At 33.7% G+C, this 18,508-nt stretch overlaps 1 protein-coding gene across 1 annotated transcript; it reads left to right on the forward strand.

Moving 5' to 3' along the window:
• The first annotated feature begins 1,684 nt into the window (after positions 1 to 1,684).
• LOC142342083 (arylsulfatase B-like) lies at positions 1,685 to 16,922 on the forward strand. Its single transcript, XM_075393272.1, has 6 exons — positions 1,685 to 1,965; positions 5,409 to 5,634; positions 8,746 to 8,834; positions 9,374 to 9,624; positions 11,717 to 11,839; positions 15,996 to 16,922. Exons 1-6 carry the CDS (start codon positions 1,791 to 1,793, stop codon positions 16,794 to 16,796), a joined length of 1,665 nt encoding a protein of 554 aa, XP_075249387.1. The 5' UTR covers positions 1,685 to 1,790; the 3' UTR covers positions 16,797 to 16,922.
• The last annotated feature ends 1,586 nt before the right edge of the window (positions 16,923 to 18,508 follow it).

The raw sequence follows: 18,508 nt of genomic DNA on the forward strand, positions 1-18,508 counted from the left end.
AAAAATAAGTGTAGTGGATGTGAATTCAACTATCTCGGACAAAACTGCAGAAGTTTAACGGATAAATGAGTATCAAAAGCTGGATTCACCTGTCGGACAGCAGAGAAGGCTGATCCTCGAAAGCTTGCCAACTGAAAATAATTGGTCAGTGCAGCGACGTAGGAAAATTAATGACAATTGATGCGCTTCATTTCAATCAACAGAGGAGAATTGAAAGCGACAGAAATAACAAAAAAATTTAGAAGTATGAAATTTTCATGTTAAATTGAAAATGAAGGTGGTGATGGAAAAAATCTGGACAAACATGAATAGACAATAATAAAAACGAGCGTTTTTATGCCACGTTTCATTCGAATTGACAAAAAACGAAAATTCTCAGTGCTGATAAATTGTGTTTTTGCAGGCAGACTCTTCGCAGGCATTACTATATCATTCTAATTTACAAGCTTTTTGCTGAAGCTGCTAGCAATAGCGACAACGTTTGAAAAAAAATGATGACTCAAAAAAATTTAACCAACAAATTTTTTATCCAATTTCTTATACTTTTCCTGAAAAACATTTTTATAAAAACCCAAATAATAAAAAAAGCAGCGTTTTGATGTCAGAACTCGCACCAGATGTGAGATCAAAATTGTCCGAATTGCGTCGAGTCATGGTCTGATTTCTTTTCTGATGGTAGAAAAATTTGGGACAAAACGCAAATTTATTTTTCAACCCAATTTTTTAAAAAGAGAAAGGTCTTAGCAGGGTGAAAACAGGCGGTGCATATTTTCAGCATAAAGTTTATTTTCTAAATTTTACTCCTTAAGTTTACAATAAATTGAGACCTCTTTTTTGAATATATATTGTGTCATTTATAATTTGTCCATGTAATAAATAATTTTTTACTGCCTCGGTTTTTTTTGCCACTGAACTGACTTTTCTTTTTAGTATGATTTCAAATTTTTTTGAGAAAAGACTGCATTCTTCTCTCACTTTTTTACTGCATCATTGTTGAGTGAAGTTATGGCTGTCTTTTGATTTTGGTGCAAAAGAAGTTTAAATAATAACATGAGCTTTGATATTCCAAACTGTTTTTCGCCAAAGTTTGATAAAGTTCGTTTTCGCACATTTTGGTTTAGAATTTTGAAATTGTCTGAAACTAATGTCAGTAAAATAATAAAATTCGTGAAACCTTCTTTGCTGACAAGCTATAAATAAATAAACTATTAATATCAATACTGACGATGATTGATCCACAATTAGACTTGGGTTGAACGGAAGACAACTAAGGTGTGGTCACCGAAAAAGCACCAAATATGTCAAATTTTGTCTGGATGTCTAGTTGAACTGGAATGTCTGGCTCACACAGCATGTCTGGAAGGTCACGTTGCGTCTGTTAAGACTTGAAAGAACAATTAATGACCTGCCTATATAGCACATGAAAATCAACCGGTCAATCTTTCGGTCTTATCTGGTCTTAATGTCTGGTCTTAATTTCTGGCAACAATGGCTGTTTATACGCCTAATAATTGAATGTATTTATGAAAAGACATGACATGTAGTAATCGTTGCAATGGGTTTAATGCAAAATTATCAATGGTGATGTTAATCCGATCTTATGACCTCTTGGAATGCAATCAGAAAATATTCTTCAACTTATAATAACTTATTATAATCTGCGGCTAAACATTTGCATATTAAACTATAAAGCTGGGAACAAAGCTAGGTTTATTCAATATATTTGCGCATTCAAAATAACTCTGATGACTTTGAAATTTGAATAATAAAACATTTCACCTATTCACATAATGCAGCTTTTCGTAGTAACGTTGGTTTTGACTGTTGTAATATTTGCCGAGTGTGTTGTTACAAAGCAACCCAATATTGTGTTCTTTTTGGCTGATGACTTAGGATGGAACGATGTGGGATTCCATGGAAGTCAACAGGTCAAAACACCGTTCATCGATAGCCTCGCCAAGTCAGGTGCAATATGTTTTTCTACCTATCTTTTTAAAAAAACTGAAGTCTGAAAAACTGATCACGATTTATTTTACTTGACCTGCCTTGGGACGTGTGTGCGTGTGCGTGTGTGTGCCTAGGCGTGTATTTGCGTTTGTGTGCGTGCGTGTGTGTGTATGTGTGTGTATGTGTGTGTGTATGTGTGTGTATGTGCGTATGTGTGTGTATGTGTGTGTATGTTTGTATGTGTGTGTATGTGTGTATGTGTGCGTATGTGTATGTATGTATGTGTGTGTGTGTGTGTGTGTGTGTGTGTGTGTGTGTGTGTGTGTGTGTAGGTGTGTGTGCCTAGGAGTGTGTTTGCGTTTGTGTGCATGTGTGTGTATGTGTGTGTATGTGTGTGTGTATATGTGTGTGTATGTGTGTGTATGTGTGTATGTGTGTGTACGTGTGTATGTTTGTGTGTATGTGTATATATGTGTGTATGTGTGTGTATGTGTGTATGTGTGTGTATGTATGTGTGTGTGTGTATATGAGTGTGCGTGTGTGTGTATGCGTGTGCGTGTGTGTGCCTAGGTGTGTGTTTGCGTTTGTGTGCGTGTGTGTGTTTGAGTGCGTGTGTGTGTGTGTGTGTGTTTTGTAATGTGTTTGTGCGTGTGTGTTTGTGTGTGTATGTGTATGAGTGTATGTTTGTTTGTGTTGCAATGTGCTTGTTTGTGTGTTTGTTTTTTTTGTGTGTGTGTATGTGTGTGTGTGGGTGTGTTTGTGTGTGTGTGTGGGTGGGGGGTAGAAACGATGTTTTCATTTTTGTCTGTTTTTAGTTATTCAGTTTGTTTGGGCTAAAAAAAAATTCAAACAAATTTTTTTAGAAGAAAAACAACAAGTTGATAGGATCGTATGGAAGTTTTTCTTTTCCAAAGGTGAGAACATTTTCTGACGCTTTTTTTCTGACACTATTCTTGCCAATACTTTTACTCAGTTCTCAAGTCACAAATAATTCTTATCCAACTACTCAACTTTTGTTTTCATTTTGTCCGACAAGTCTAATTCAGCCCGCCTATTTGTAGAGCCTACTTCACTATCTTGCCTCGTTTGATTGGACTGTAATACATCAAGACACATTTTTTTCTAATCTTCTTCAGCAGTTAAATTGTATAATTCACATTATGAACTGTAATAGCTAATTTCAAGGCATCTGAATACAAAACCTATCAAAAAATTATCAGCAGTGTTCTATACTTACGTTTAGAAAACTGATCAATATCTAACTAGCTTGGCCTACTTTTGGACATGTGTGTTTGGACATGTATGGAGGGGGCGCTGGAAACTTTGTTCCCATTTTTGTCTGTTTTTAGTCATTCAGTCCCTTGGTCCAGCAAATTTTCCAACAATTTTTGTAGAAGAAAAAACTACTGATAGCCGGACAAGTTGATGGGATCTCATGGAAGCCTGTCTTATCCCAGGGCGAGAACATTCTTGGAATTTTTGCCGCTATTTTTGGCAATAGTTTTGTTCTAATCCAACAACACAGCTTCGGTTTTGATTGTGTCCTACAATTCTAGTGGTGACCTACTTGTCAATAGATCGGTCCACCCTGCTGTGGAGCCTACAAAACACAAACTTCCTTACTCTTTCTCCTCTTCTGATTGGATTGATAGGTAATAGGAAGGAACCATTTATTTTTTTTTGCGGCTTCCTTCTATAATCCACAATATCAACTTAATAGATAACAACAATGTATTTAAAGAAAACCTCTTGGAAAATTTATTATTGTCATTGTTTTAAGCGTATTTTATTAGGAACCAGGAGATAGTTACAATTTTTCATCAACTGTACCTGTGCTCATATTGGCCTCTGACATTAATATCGAGGTAAATTGTTAAATTTTGTCACTCATAGAATTGCCAAGTAACCCTGAAAAATACGTAATTATTTATTTTTTTTGTTCATTTATGCTGTTTAATTACAAAATGATATTTTTTCCCTTTTACAGTCATGCTTAAAACTTTTCAATCCCAGGTTGTTAGCTATTTATCTCCTCAAAATTATTAACCAGTATTTTCAACTTTTACCAGATGGGGATTGAGATCTCCAGTGAACATATAATGTTGAAGAATCGTGTGCTTTTTTCATACACACTTTAACTGAACTGGTTAAAACTATAAAAGCAATTTTTTTGAAGTTATATTTTTATATTAGTTGTTGCACCTGTGAATAAATGCTATTTGAAGTGTTTTTATTCCTAGAAACCACCATTGAGAGCCAAAAACCCTAATAAAAGATTTTAATTAATTTCGACCTAACTTGTCGAACTCTGTGACAAAGGCATTGAAAAATTTAAAACCAATTATAGTTTTACTATAATCTTTAATTTAATAGTATAAACTATTTAGTGTAATCATCCCTCTATGTCGCCATACCCCGCACTGTAAGGCCTGTGTTAAAAGTTTTACTATGTGCTTTGTGGAATTGAAGAGATACAATGAACCAAATTGCGCCGTTTTATCGGCAGTGGTGCTGAATCCTTATGAATGTAAAATTTGAGATTGCTGAATGAAAATGTAAAATTAATCGATGATTGCGTGCTAAGGTGGAAAAAAACAGGATTAGAAAACAGTTTTACGGTGAACGCGGAACCTCATTATTTCTCAAAATATTTGCCACGAGATTCTTTCTATATTCTATATGTAATGTTTTCTTAGAAATAAAGGTTCACCCAGGCGTTGGGTCTTGAATTATTTGAAAAGAGCAAAATGGTTTGAAAAGAGTTTTAAAGGAATTTTCAAAATGGGAATCTTAGGGACTGTCATTATGTTTTCTGTCAATTATCACACAAACTTTGCACTCTAAAGAGATTGCCTGCAACGGTGTAGTACTCCGATGTCAGGTTTTATGATGTTGACAAAAGCGACAAAAACTGCCATACATTTTTCCTACATTTTCGTTGTAATGGCTATTTTCTAGGTTTTCAATTATTTATCACTTTGCCATTTTCTATTACAAAATTACTGTCTAATAAATTGACGGGAAATTGACAATTGAAAGTGATTGTGGAATAAGTGCTCGGACTGAACGTCAAGTCTTAATCAGCACTGAAAACGTCGTATTGCAAGTCTTGAATCAGTACTGTATCAGAGCTGTGATCAATGCACTTTTTAGACTTGGCAAGTCTTCAATCAAGTCTTAAGACTTGACAAGTCTTGTGTCAAGTGCTGGCACGTCCGGAAAACGCGAAAATTGACGATAAATCGTCCAAAATAGGTCCAGAAAACGCAAAAAATAGCCGACAAATCGTCCAAAATAGATCCGGAAAACGCAAAAAATAGCCGACAAATCGTCCAAAATAGATCCGGAAAACGCAAAAAATAGCCGACAAATCGTCCAAAATCGATCCGCAGAACGCAAAAAATAGCTGAAATATGAGTCATGACGAAATTGGCCTATTTGTGTCTACTTTTCTATTTTAGGAATTATCTTGAACAATTACTACACAGCTTCAATGTGTACCCCAAGCAGGGCATCACTAATGAGTGGGCGGTACCCTTTCCGAGTTGGGCTCCAAAATTTTGTGATCGATTCTGGTGAGAGGAAAGGGATACCGTTGGAATTCAAACTGATGCCAGAGTATCTGAACAAATTAGGATACGAAAGCCACATGGTGGGCAAATGGCATTTGGGATCATTCCAGAAAAAGTGGGTTAAAATTATATTTTATGTTCGGGTCAAAGCGTCTTAAAATGTAAAAATTACAATGAATGCGTTGAATGGTTTTTTGAGGTTTACAATTTTCAGCACCTAATGCGGTGAAAGTGGTGAAAATAAAAAATAAAATTATTCTCGGTAAATACCTGAATTTTGCCAAAAAAGTTGCTGCTAAAATCACTTCAAATCATACCAGTGAATTTTTGTACGACTTGAAGATTTCAGACAAAAAATTCAAGGCTCAAGCTTTAAAGAAAAATATTTCACGGCTGTCAACCAAAAGCGGTGATAATAATACTTTCACCGGCGAATATTCAACGCATTTATTTCACCGTAAACTTGAGTAAATCTGAGTTGAAAACAAAAGAATATATGAACAAAAGTCTGATGCAGAAGAAGAAGACAAGACTGGTAGGAAAGAGTAAGGAGGTATGAATAATTGAATGCAACCGACTGCAGTAAAAATCATTCAAACCTTTGAAAAACTACGAGGTGTTAAAAAGTTAAGTTCATTTTGATTTATTCGGCTCATTAAAATTTGACGAGGAAGCTCACTAATTTGCGTCGTCAAAATGTTCCCAACCCTCTCATCCTCAAAACTTGGAAGTAAAAAAGTTAATATAAACAATGAATCTCAACCTTTTATTTGGTGCAAACCTGATTTTTTTTGAAGTAATATAATTTCAAGAAGCAATATATATTTTTAACCTATATAATGCGAATTTCATCAATCAAAAATACTGGGAAAAATTCTTAATTTCAATCCAAAATTGGGGAACACGTTAAAATTAAAAAGCTGGACAGAAAACCAAAAATAAAAATTCTAATATCCTACTCTGTAACAAAAGCAAAAAAGAAGACACTCTAGCACAAGTAAGATAATTAAAAATGCAAAATTCGACAGCGAATCGAACCAATTAATAGGTTTTAGTTCGTTTGTTGTATCTCAGTGAAGTCAAAATAGTTTTAACACCTCCACACTTTGACCTCCACATCTTCTGAACTATGAAAAACAAGACGAACAACACCCAGGAAAGATCAGAATTAAAATGTCTTCATTAGGTGTTAAAACAGCTTAGATTCTACGAATACCATTAATACCTGATGAAATTGAATAAAAACTCATATATGAACTCAAAAAAATCAAACGAAAAAAATTAAGTGATTGCGTTACAGAAATCAATTCTTTAAGTTTTTAAATTTTTAAATTTTTAGTTCTTGAACAACTCTCAAGAATGAATCAAAAAAGAAACTTAAAATGAGGCCGAGAATACTAACAACACAAACGGAGCAGAACTAGAAACGCTTTAGAAATTTTCTCAGAAGTGACAACAAAGCTTAAGCATTTTTGAAAAAAAAAGCTCTGAAATATTTCTATGAATTTCATTTAAATGCCCATGGGAGCAATTGCTAGAAGCCAAAAGTAAACTGTTGATGGAAAACTTACGAGCAAATCCTTTTATCCTCTGATCTTCTGCTGTTTGTTAAATATTGTTCAAATATGAAAGACTTGCGTTTTTAGCACATTCCTGCCAGTCAACTACTTACTGCCTTTGCATTCTTTAAGAGCAAACCAACTAAAAAATGAGCAGCAAGTAATCAAAACTTGACAATAAGATTGATAGGTTAAGAGAATTTTACTTCCTCTTTCAGAGTTTTGAGTGTCACAAAAGAAGGCAAATATAAATCAGTAGCTCCGACGATATTTGAAGAAGAATGCTTGTCAAAGGTTATTTAATAAATTTTGAGTCAAAGAAGCTTTTTACATAAGAGAAGTGAATAAATTGAAGTCCACGAAACTAGATCAAGCAATTAATATCAACGAGTGTCAAAATAGAGAAATAATTGTTTGATTGCCTAATTTTATTAAAAGCACCGTTTAATACGCCAAAATTAAAAAACATTTTAGATTAACAAAAACAATACAGTAAGCCTATAAATGTTTATGGATCAATAAATTGGACTCTAATAAGTTGGCATTGACAAAAATCTGAATTAACTGATCAAAAATTTTTTGATTGCACAACCCCTGCCTTTAGAACAATAATTAGAAAAGAAAATAAGCTGTTCACGGTTTTAATTCAGTCCTAATTATTTGGAAATTATCTTTTATTTTCAAAAAGCAATTGAAACTTTTTCAGAGAAAAGCAGTGGTTCAAGAATACGCGTATTTTAATGAAAACAGGTCTATTAAAATGTGTGCCCATACAAAATGTTTTCATGCTCTAAACTACCTAGAGTTCTTCTTTGATTTCACCAACTTTTTACAAACTAACTTGCAAGATGGTTTTTTACAAAAAATCACCGTTGACAACCTCTGTACGCGTAGCTTATAAAATAAATATTGAACATTGAAGCAAAATTTGTAATTAGCGGATCTATTTCAAACAATTGCAATATCTGTCGAAAGAAAGCAAAAATATAGCAGGACAAATACTGACGTACAATTCAAAGAATTTTCATTGACTAAACAAAAAATAGACCTAGAACGGACTTTGATTGAATTGGGAAAACGATTTCTAAAAATATCAGATCAAAAAATGAAAGAAACAGACAATCGATGTCAAAATGCCACATGTGAACAAAAAAACCACTAGCGAGAAATGTAAATTTGGTTCAAACAAAAAACTAGGCGTAGAAATAACTATGAACGTCTTGGGAAAACCATTTAGAAACAAATGCGATCCAAAAAATCGTAAATATCAAAGTGAAATAGCCACATGCGAACAAAAAACCACTAGCGAGAAAGCGAATTTTTGTTCAAACAGCGTTTTCTCTTTCTACTTCAAAACTACGATGAAAAAAATTCACGCCGCAAAACAACTCGCTTTTTGGAGTAGTGTTTCGGCGTGACCAAAATCACTACTCCAATTTGATTTCAAAAATCATGAAAATGTGTGAACAGATCTTAAAAAAAGACAGCGCCCCCAATAGAATTCAAATTCTTTGAATTGTATAACGAGTCATTTTTTATTTTATAAAAATTGATAGCAGTGCTTTCATTTTTTCCAATAAGTTGAGCATAACTGAATAGTAAAGTGTTTTTTGAGGAGCGATTTTCCCTACTACAATTTTTTTACTGAGTAGTGTCTTGTGTTTCAGCTACACTCCGACCTATCGCGGTTTTGAGTCATTCTATGGATATTATTATGGCTCAAATGACTACTACGACCACCAACGAACTGTATACAGTAAGCATTCAATCATCAAACAATTTATTGCCGTTTTGGCTGCATAATTTTGTTAGTTTTATAAATAGGAAATAACATGTCACCGTAATTATACAAGGAATGCGGTGATATTGCTACCTATAACCCAAATGGTTTCAAACGGTTCCATTTTCCCCTAAAATGTGCGTGGAATCATTTGTAAAGTAGAACTAATGAAAAACAGATGAAAGCATTTTATGCCAGACAAAAAGATTCAGTTAGGCTTGGCTTTGAAAGTGTATACAGTTGAAAATAAGGAGAGAGCGGGAACATTTACAATTTTGCCGATATTGGTGCGTTCTTGCATAGTCAACAGTCAACAAGGAAAAAGTCCCAAATCCCCCCCTCCCCCAACCACCGTCACCACAACAACAACGTCACCAAAATCTGGGCCAAAGACCAGATTTAATTAAAGGAAATTGCTAATGAGCAAGAAATTATAGTCAGATTTTTGAAAAAGAAAAACTCATAAAAAATAATTTACGTTGGGAAAAAATTTAGATGGGAGTTTCCTTTTTCAGCCGATGATGGTTCGCACCAACTCTGGTGGGGTCTAGACTGGCATCTGGACATAAACCAGAAAATGAGCAACGTCTACTCTGATTTCGGAAACTACAGTTCGCATGCATTTGCTGACAGAGCCTGCAACCTAATTAAGAATCACGACTTCGATTCGAAGCCGATATTTATGTATGTGGCATTTCAGAACGTGCATACTGCCTCATTTATGGATAACTTGCAAGTTCCAAGGGAAAGCGAGGATTTATTTCCGGTAAGTGGTTCGAGTCCAACCCGGCTCATAGAAAACAGAGATAATCAGCACTGAAACATGATACTTCAATTCTGTATTTTTACTATGAACATGCTATGATCATGCCACTTTATACTATGAAAAGAGTATTTTCAGACAACAAAAAACGAATCTCTGAAAATCTCATAAACAACCTGCACATCAATAATTCCTTTTCTATGAGCAGCGAATATTTCAATTGTAATTGTCAGAAAAAAAAGAGGAAAGAGTTGCCAAAAAAATAGAAGTTTCTCGCTTAAATAAAAGGATCGAGAATTAATCTATCAATTGCATTACCAGTGTATTGAGCAACATGGGTCCAGAAAATCTAGAAGAAACTTGACCTACCTTTCTTGAGTCTTGTATTTTTAAACTGCACTGGTTGTGTTTGTGTAAAGCTTGACTTATGCACATTTTGTGAAAGACCTAAAATTTTCAATTGAAATTTTTAATTTTGATAGATTGCCAACTGCCACCTGACACGTTTTTTCCTGTAATATAAGAGTGGAATCCCCGACTCAGCTCACATTTTTTCAGCGCTGAATCATGCTAAATTTTACAGTGCAATTTATTCTGTCAAGTGTCATGATGATGTCAAAATTTACAATGATCAGAGTAAAAAATCGGGAGAAACTAGATTGTCTGAATTTTTTTCGAAATACATGCCGAAATCCTATTGTGGCATAACTTCGCAGAAAATGTTATCAGACTGAAAAAAAGTGCTCAGAAAACAGTTCAGCATGTAAATACTCTCAATTTAATAAGAGAATTACATTAAGTAATAAAACATAGCAGGACAAGTCTTGACCCACAATTCAATGAATTTTCATTGACTAAACAAACAGCTAGACCTAGAATGGGTTGACAAAACCATTTAAAAAAAGTTCTATAAAAATCGAAAAAACAAAAAAAAACGAAACGAAAATGGCGCATGTGAACAAAACACCACTAGCGAGATATTGAATTTTTGTTCATACAACGTTTTCTCGCTCTACTTGAAAATTATGCTGAAAAAGTTTACGCCGCAAAACCCCCCACTTTTTCGCTCCACTTCCTGTTTCGGCGTGATCAAAATCATCGCTTCAATTTGTCTTGAAAGTTCGGAAAAGTGTGTGAACAGATCGTAAAAAAAGACAACGCCCCAGTACAATTCAAATTCTTTGAATTGTAAGAAATATCCAGTCCAATAAACACTCCGGACCTGAGAATCATAATGTTTCAGTACTGAATTACGAAATTTATCAGTAGAACTTTCTCTTTATTTTATCCTACTGAGTTTTATGAAAAATAACTCTTCATGCTCAATCAAGATTTCAGAATTTTTTTTCGAAAACTTCAGTTTTATTTCTGATGTTATTACCAACATAATGAAAAAAAAACAAAGCCCAAATGTTCAGCGTAATGTCAGAAAAAATTGGACACTGGATTTAAACTGAACATAATGTACAATCTAGATCTCTTCAGCCACCGTGAATCAGTACGGAGTCTTCGATATACTATTGGTTTATAATGATTCAGTACTGATTTACTCTGGCACTAGGGTGCTGGACCACAAACACCCCTTCCCCCACCCAAAGTATTTTCGAACAGAAGATTCTGTTGAGGATTCGGTAACGTGTCCATACACACTGGGACGCTAGTTTTAATGCGATTTCGTCATGTTCGGTCACTTTTTAGTGGGATCAAAAATTTCAATTTCACGTGAAATTTGTCTGATCATTGTGAAAATCAAGTTTTAATATGTCAAATACAATATCATGATATAAAAAGTTTTCCTGAAAATGTCATGCTCATAATTGCGTATAAATAGACAGCATATATACTGATTCAGAACTGAGTTGTCCAATTAATATGGGAATGTCAGGATTCAGCTCCGAAATATCCTGCGACTAGGGTCCGGGATGGTAACTACACACTAATTCCCGCTAATTAGAGGTGGATTAAGGGTGAAATTCGGCCGGGCTGTCATTGCTTTTGATCTCAGTAGAACATTATGTACGTGTTTCTCAACTGAAACTCCATCTAGCTGAACACTTTTTTCGGCCGAGGGCAATGAACAAATGCTAATTTTTAGAACATTTGGCACAAATGGAGACGAAAGTACCTCGGAATGGTTTACGAATTAGATCTTGCAATTGAGAAGATTTTCAAATCACTGCAGTCGAAAGGCATTCTGGACAATACTATCATCATTTTCAGGGATCTTGTTTGACCTACGATATAAATTAGGACAAATAAAGTTGACTAAGTTAGACCATGAATATATTTGCTTAAACGCTAAGGTCACAAATGTATAGCCGTTGGAAATACAGCTCTTATCGACAATCAAAAGTTAAACAGTGACGTCATTGGTTGCTGATTCGGGGAAACTCTATCAAGTGAGCGCCCTTTTACATAGTTTCTTTCAAAGTTGTCCCAATAGATAATTGTAAATTGCTGCATCATCTTATCAGATCAAAGGAGAAAATGATCATGCAGGTTTTAAAACATGGAATTTGATGATGTCAGATCTTACACAAAACAAATACTTCGTATCAAACAATAAAGCTTTGTGTTATCAGGTCTTTCACGGTAAAATTCTTCCAATAAGATTTTACAGCATAAAAGATAGGTTTATCAGATTTTAAAAATATCCGACAAATTTTGTCTCAAATGATCTTGAAATCAATGAAAGCTCTTTTTGTCACAGCAGATCAAAACAACTTTTTAAATTTTTTACACAATGAAACATTCTTCAAATCAACCCATTCTCTTTGACAATATGAAAAACCTTTTTGCCGCCATCGAGCTAATTTTTGGAACAGTTTCCATTGAATCAACAAGGAGAATGTATTATACGATCTGTGATTGCAAATTAATTTTTGTAATCTAAATTTTTTTTCAAAAAAAATGATTTGATTTATAAGGCCTTATTCTCTATATTCAATTGTATAAAGTCTCCCGTTTGTAAATTATCAGGTCAGTCATCTAATTAAAAAAACATAACAAATAGCTTGCTATCAAAAAGAGTTCTATAGCTATTAATCCTTCTTATAATATAAGTATTGGTTTTTTCTCAGTTTCCAGTTTATTAAATCATATAACTAGATTATGCGGTAGCTCTACGTTATGATGCATGGAAACGACATCCTTATACCAAAAAATGTATTTTAATGACAATAATTATCTGCTCTATCGATTATTAAATGATAAAAACTTAAAAACTCGTGATGTCAAATTTGAGTTGATGTCAAAAAATGTACTCTAATGGCAATAATTATCTGTTCTATCGATTAATAATTGATAAAAACTTAGAAACTCGTAATGTCAAATTTGAGTTGATGTCAAAAGATGTATTTTAATGCCAAATATTATCTGCTCTATCAATTATTAATTGATAAAAACTTAACGTCAAATTTGAGTTCATGAAAAAGAAAAATCAGATCTCTTTTATAATGGATTTAGGAGGAAAATTTGAAGCTTGGATAATATATGAGTATATTTGATGAACACAAACTAATTCTTTCCAGTGATTTTAGAAACCTCAAATAAATAATCTTTTTACGTTTTAATGAATAATATCGTTTGTCACCTATAGCAAGTTATGCGTTTTAATGGAAGAAATGGAAGCGCGCGTAATATAATTTCCCAACTATGCAAAAGAAAACAATAAGTCCTGAGTGTTCTTAGCTTGGCTAATTAACCCAAGACCTATAAAGAGTATATTAAAACTTCTTGGACAGATCTTTTTATTCCATTTGTCTATGAGATCGAAAATAAACTTATCATTTATGGTGTTTGAGACATTTTGGTTATCAGAACTGATTATTGACACTACATCTGATCTGTTAGATCATGACTACATCTTAAATGACAAGAGATCAGGAACATAATGAGATAAAAACTGTTTTAGCAAGGACGGTACTTGAAGTTTCCTGGTTATCAGAATTTGTAATTGACTCTGTAATCCTATAGAACAGTTGTGATTTTCAAAGTGTGTATAGATCAAATATCCACTAGGATCAAAAGTTATCTTAACATTTGTGGTATTTGTAGCATCTTGGTTATGAGAAATTTTTATTTGCCCTTCGATCATGAGTAAATCTTAAAATGGGACACTTAAAAAACATTTCTGAAATCTTTTAAATAAAATATTCACAAAAATAAAACATGGTTTCAAAACATAGTTTCATTTTGAGGGCGCGTAACGCCGTTACTATATCTTTTTAACGCTTTCAACATACTTGTTCCTTTTTACCCAAAAACGTTTCCTTATGAATTAATAAAGCTCCATTGAAAGGTGTCACAAAAAAAATAAATAATCAAGATGAATTTGATCACTTTGAACTAGGCAGGCTCAAACGTGTGTCACATTCCTGTAAAACTAACGTGATAATTTGAAACCTTTTGCTCATTAACTTCAATAAAAAAACCCAAAAAAACAAAAAGCAATTTTCCTGAAAAATTATGTTTCCTGAAAAAATTTGTGAAGGAGTATTTGTGTTATCAATTCCTTTCCTCTGATTACTTTTTTGAGGTATTTTATAACCCAACTCTCTAATTTTAGAAAACAAGTATGCTCACTTTTTTGCTCACTTTTTTGCTCATTTTTCTCCAAACGCTCAATTTTTTGCTCCACTGCCTGTTTTGGCGTGACCAAAATCATCGCTTCAATTTCTCTTGAAAATTCGGGAAAACGTGTGAACAAATGTTCAAAAAAAGACAACGCCCCAGTACAATTCGAATTCTTTGAATTGTAACAAATATTCAATCCAATAAACACTCCGGACCTGAGAAACATAATGTTTCAGTACTGAATCATGAAATATATCAGTCAGAACTTTCTCTTTATGCAATAATTTGAAACTTTTTGTTCATTAACTTCAATAAAAAATGCCCACAGCAATTTTCCTGAAATATTATGTTTCCTGAAAAAATTTGAGAAGGAGTGTTTGTGATATCAATTCCTTTCCTCTGAATACTTTTTTGAGGTATCTTAGAACCCAACTCTCTAATTGTAAAAAACAAGTATGCTAAATTTATAGCAAAATTACTTTCCACAACATTTTGTTAAAAAATGTATACAAACAATTTTTGAAAAACGTCTCCTAATTCTGAAAAATGAGTACACATTACTATAGATTTCATAAAACATCTTTTAGTAAAAAAAATATGCTTAGTTTCAGTACCTTTTTTGAAGCAATTTTGGCTAGCAAAAATTTATCAGTCTCTGCGCATTCTCTGCAATGAATCTCTTAAAAAAGCCACAGAATTGTCGCCGTCTCAAATCAGTTACGTTGTCCAAAAATCCGTTGTCCCATCAACCTAGCTGCTGCAGTAATCCTAGATTACCTCACAGAAAATCCGAAATAATACAAAACAAAACTTTGCTTGTTTCATGCACAAATTTTTTTCTTCCATAACCCATAACAACGTAAACAAAAAAACCTGGAAATTTTTGTATAATGTTTACCTAAAACTTGCAGAGTTACAGTAACTTATGGCGACGCTTCGCTCTCTATCCTCTAATGCTTACTTAAGATATAATACGAAAAAGGGTAGAAAATATTTTGTTCAATCAAAACCAACTTGGTTAATATACTGAACGGCAAAATTAAGTTTCAAAAGTTAAGTAAAACTTCAATTTTTTGACGCAATATTACTGCAACTTAAAATTGCATTTTGCAAACAATTTTTACACCAATGATCCTATACACTAGTTTTCTCGTCTACCTATGAAATTCAAATAAAACGCAACATTCACTTACCAGAAATCTCAATGTAGAATTGATGATTGATGATCTCCATCCAAGCTAGACAGTAAAAAGTAGGTTGTCACAAGATCAAAATTTAATCAAATATTTTTTCTCTTTAATGTTCAACACATTTGCAAAATTAGCCATAATTGAACAAACCTGAAAACATAGTTTAACAAATCTGAAACCTGAAAACTGGCATCTTTCTTTTGACTGTCTAGCTTGGATGGAGATCATCAACTCTACATTGAGATTTCTGGTAAGTGAACGTTGCGTTTTATTTGAATTTCTTAGGTAGACGAGAGGATTAGTGTAGGGGATCAATTTTGTAAAAATTGTTTTCAAAATGCAATTTCAAGTTGGAGTAATATTGCCTCAGAAATTGAAATTTTATTTAGTGAAAATAGGGCGTGCTACTTTTGCTGTTCAGTACAAATTTGTACTATGGTCAACAATAGTTTTAAAGAGTCAGCTCATTTTTGTCACATCAACTGTTCGTATTATATTAGCAGCCTAAGCATTACTGATATTTTTACGAGTACTACATGTTGATAGAAAAATTAAGTGTTAGCTATGATTCAAAATCCTGCAATCAAACATCATCCCCAATTGCATTCAAGTTCTGATAATGGCGGCGCGGTGGATGGCTTTGGAGACAATTGGGCTGACAACTTTCCCCTTCGGGCCTCAAAGTCATATTACTACGAGGGTGGGGTGAGATCCAGCGCTTTTGTTTGGGGAAATTTGTTCAAAAACCGGAGCGGGCAAATAGCTCAAAATTTGATGCATATTACGGATTGGTTGCCAACTTTGGTGGATTTTGCTGGCGGAAATTCGACGGAGCTTTCCACCAATGATATTGATGGGATTAGTATGTCCAAAATTCTGACCAATCAGAGCGCGCCAAGTCCTCGCGATGAACTGCCTTTAAACATAAACTCAATGACCGATTTGAAAGCCATTCGGTACAAAAACTTCAAATATCTTTTAAATCCCAATGATTTTGGGGATGAATCTTACAGTGGTTGGTACAAGGCGCCCGGAACTTACCCAGATAGAAACGAAACAATGGAACCAGATACAATGCCAGCTCAAATTTGGTGCGGTGATATTCCCAAAGGCATAGATTTTTCCTGTTATTCGGTTATAACTGGGTTAAATGAGTGTCTGTATGACATTGAAAACGATCCGTGTGAGTATAACAACTTGGTTGACAACCCCAATTATCTGGATGTGAAGCAAATGCTTCTGGAAAAGCTGGAAAAGTGGGAAAAGTTAGCATTGCCACCGCAGAACCCACCTTTTGATCAATCTGGTGATCCCAAAATGCAGGGTTATATCTGGCAACCCTGGACCGATAATCCGGACCTTCCAAACTATCCATGTTCCACGAAAAAGCACGAACCATTGAAAATATGAGTTGATGATAAAACCAAATGCGATTCTTAGCTCAAAACTTGTAGCGCAACGGATGACAATTTATGAAAAACTAACTGACTCGGAAATACTTGAACTAATCTCAATTCTATATTTTTTCTAAGATAATTTTCTCCGAGATTATTAGTCTAAATGTCACCGTTTATTTCAAATCAAATTGCTGTAAGACTGATTTGGTCTATGATGAGTACAAAACATTTTATTCAGGTCAACAAGCAATTGCCCTAGCGCTTGGTGAGGAAAATATGTCAATTGAGTTTCTATTCATTAGCTTTGCCCCGGAGATGGGAAGATAAAAACCTTGTAACCAAAAATCGTCGTTTAAAATGAATTCACTTGTTAATGCTCTAGAAATTGTTTAATAAACATTAGTTAATCTAGAAAAATTAGCACAACATTTGCAGTTATGCATTTTCAAAAAATAGATTTTTTTGTTGTGTATGAAGACGACTAAAGAAAGATAAAACGATTTTCAACCTCTCGTGAAATTTTGAGAAGCTTTAGATAACTTTTCAAATATAAACTACTGACAGCTTTGAAAACTAAAATTTCACAGAAATTTTGCAAAATTATTGAATAGTTCGATCGAAGTTAAAATTAATCCCCAAGAACTTTAAAATATAATATTTTTCCAGTCAACGAGCTATTTGTACCATCGTTCTTCTCAAGTGTACACGACATACAATTTTTTGAAAAACCGTGAAAAATTTAAAAAAAAAAACAATTCAAATGATTATGCTGCATTCGATTGTTGCATACAATTATTGGGTCATTTCTTATTGTCTAACCATTTAAGAAGAAGTTACAGTCGCTTAAAAAATTTTCGCCTGTATTTTTTTGAATCAAATTGTATCAAAAAGAACGAGCATAGTCACGTTGTTGATACAGAAATTTTTTCTCATCTTTTGCTAGATTTTTTATGTTAAAGTCCGGATGAGTCCAGTTGTCAATATTTTTAATGGAATGTAGGCGATTTAGATCTTTTTAGACATGTTTTAACACCGCTAAAGCCAGTTCCCAGCTTTCGATGAAAAGGAATGAGACAACTATTTCATCTTTTTTAAGTTCGTCTTTGTAAAGAACTGTGCACAACAGTTATTCCTGTAAATTGCAATTATTACTCCTCTAAGGCCAATCGGAAAGTCGGAAAAATAGTTTTCTTACGCAATGAGGGAAAAAAGGTAAAAAGATATCTTTCTTAGACGTTTTCGGCTCTAAAACCAACATCAGGAGTTGTGTGTCGCATCAGTAAAACAAAGTATTTAAAAGCAAACAGTTGATTGAACCCTGTTTTAGTTTTTGAACAATTATGCTTATTAAAAAAACTGAATTGACATTTAAATGAACTGTCCACTCTGTCCAATGTGGAACAAGCTTTGACAGAAACTTATTTTGAAAATTCTAGATGTATTGTTGACAACCTTGAAGACAATTTCAGTTTTCCTAAAGAAACCATAAAAAAGGATCAAACAAACTTGGTTGCTCAAGGCAGCCATGTTGAGTGCAGGCAAAAGCTGGAAAAACCAAATCAAAAATTGTAAAACACCGTTTGAATTTAACGCTGATTATGTCCAATTAATGCCAATGACCGACTTTGACCAAAAGAAAGCACTACTGTAGTTAATGTCTGCTAATTTTGATAGTTCGTATTAAATCTGTTATCAATCTCCCCACTCAATGGGTGAGATCAAAAG

Source organism: Convolutriloba macropyga, chromosome 7 (genome assembly GCF_964194025.1).
Source record: "Convolutriloba macropyga chromosome 7, txConMacr16.3, whole genome shotgun sequence".
Classification (NCBI taxonomy): domain Eukaryota; kingdom Metazoa; phylum Xenacoelomorpha; order Acoela; family Convolutidae; genus Convolutriloba; species Convolutriloba macropyga.

Excerpts from the sequence above, each read along its gene's own strand:
- LOC142342083 (XM_075393272.1), top strand. The coding sequence starts at position 1,791 with ATGCAGCTTTTCGTAGTAACGTTGGTTTTGACTGTTGTAATATTTGCC. Across the intron at positions 8,835-9,373 it reads CCACCAACGAACTGTATACA|CCGATGATGGTTCGCACCAA; the intron begins GTAAGCATTCAA and ends TTCCTTTTTCAG. Across the intron at positions 11,840-15,995 it reads ACAATACTATCATCATTTTC|AGTTCTGATAATGGCGGCGC; the intron begins AGGGATCTTGTT and ends CAATTGCATTCA.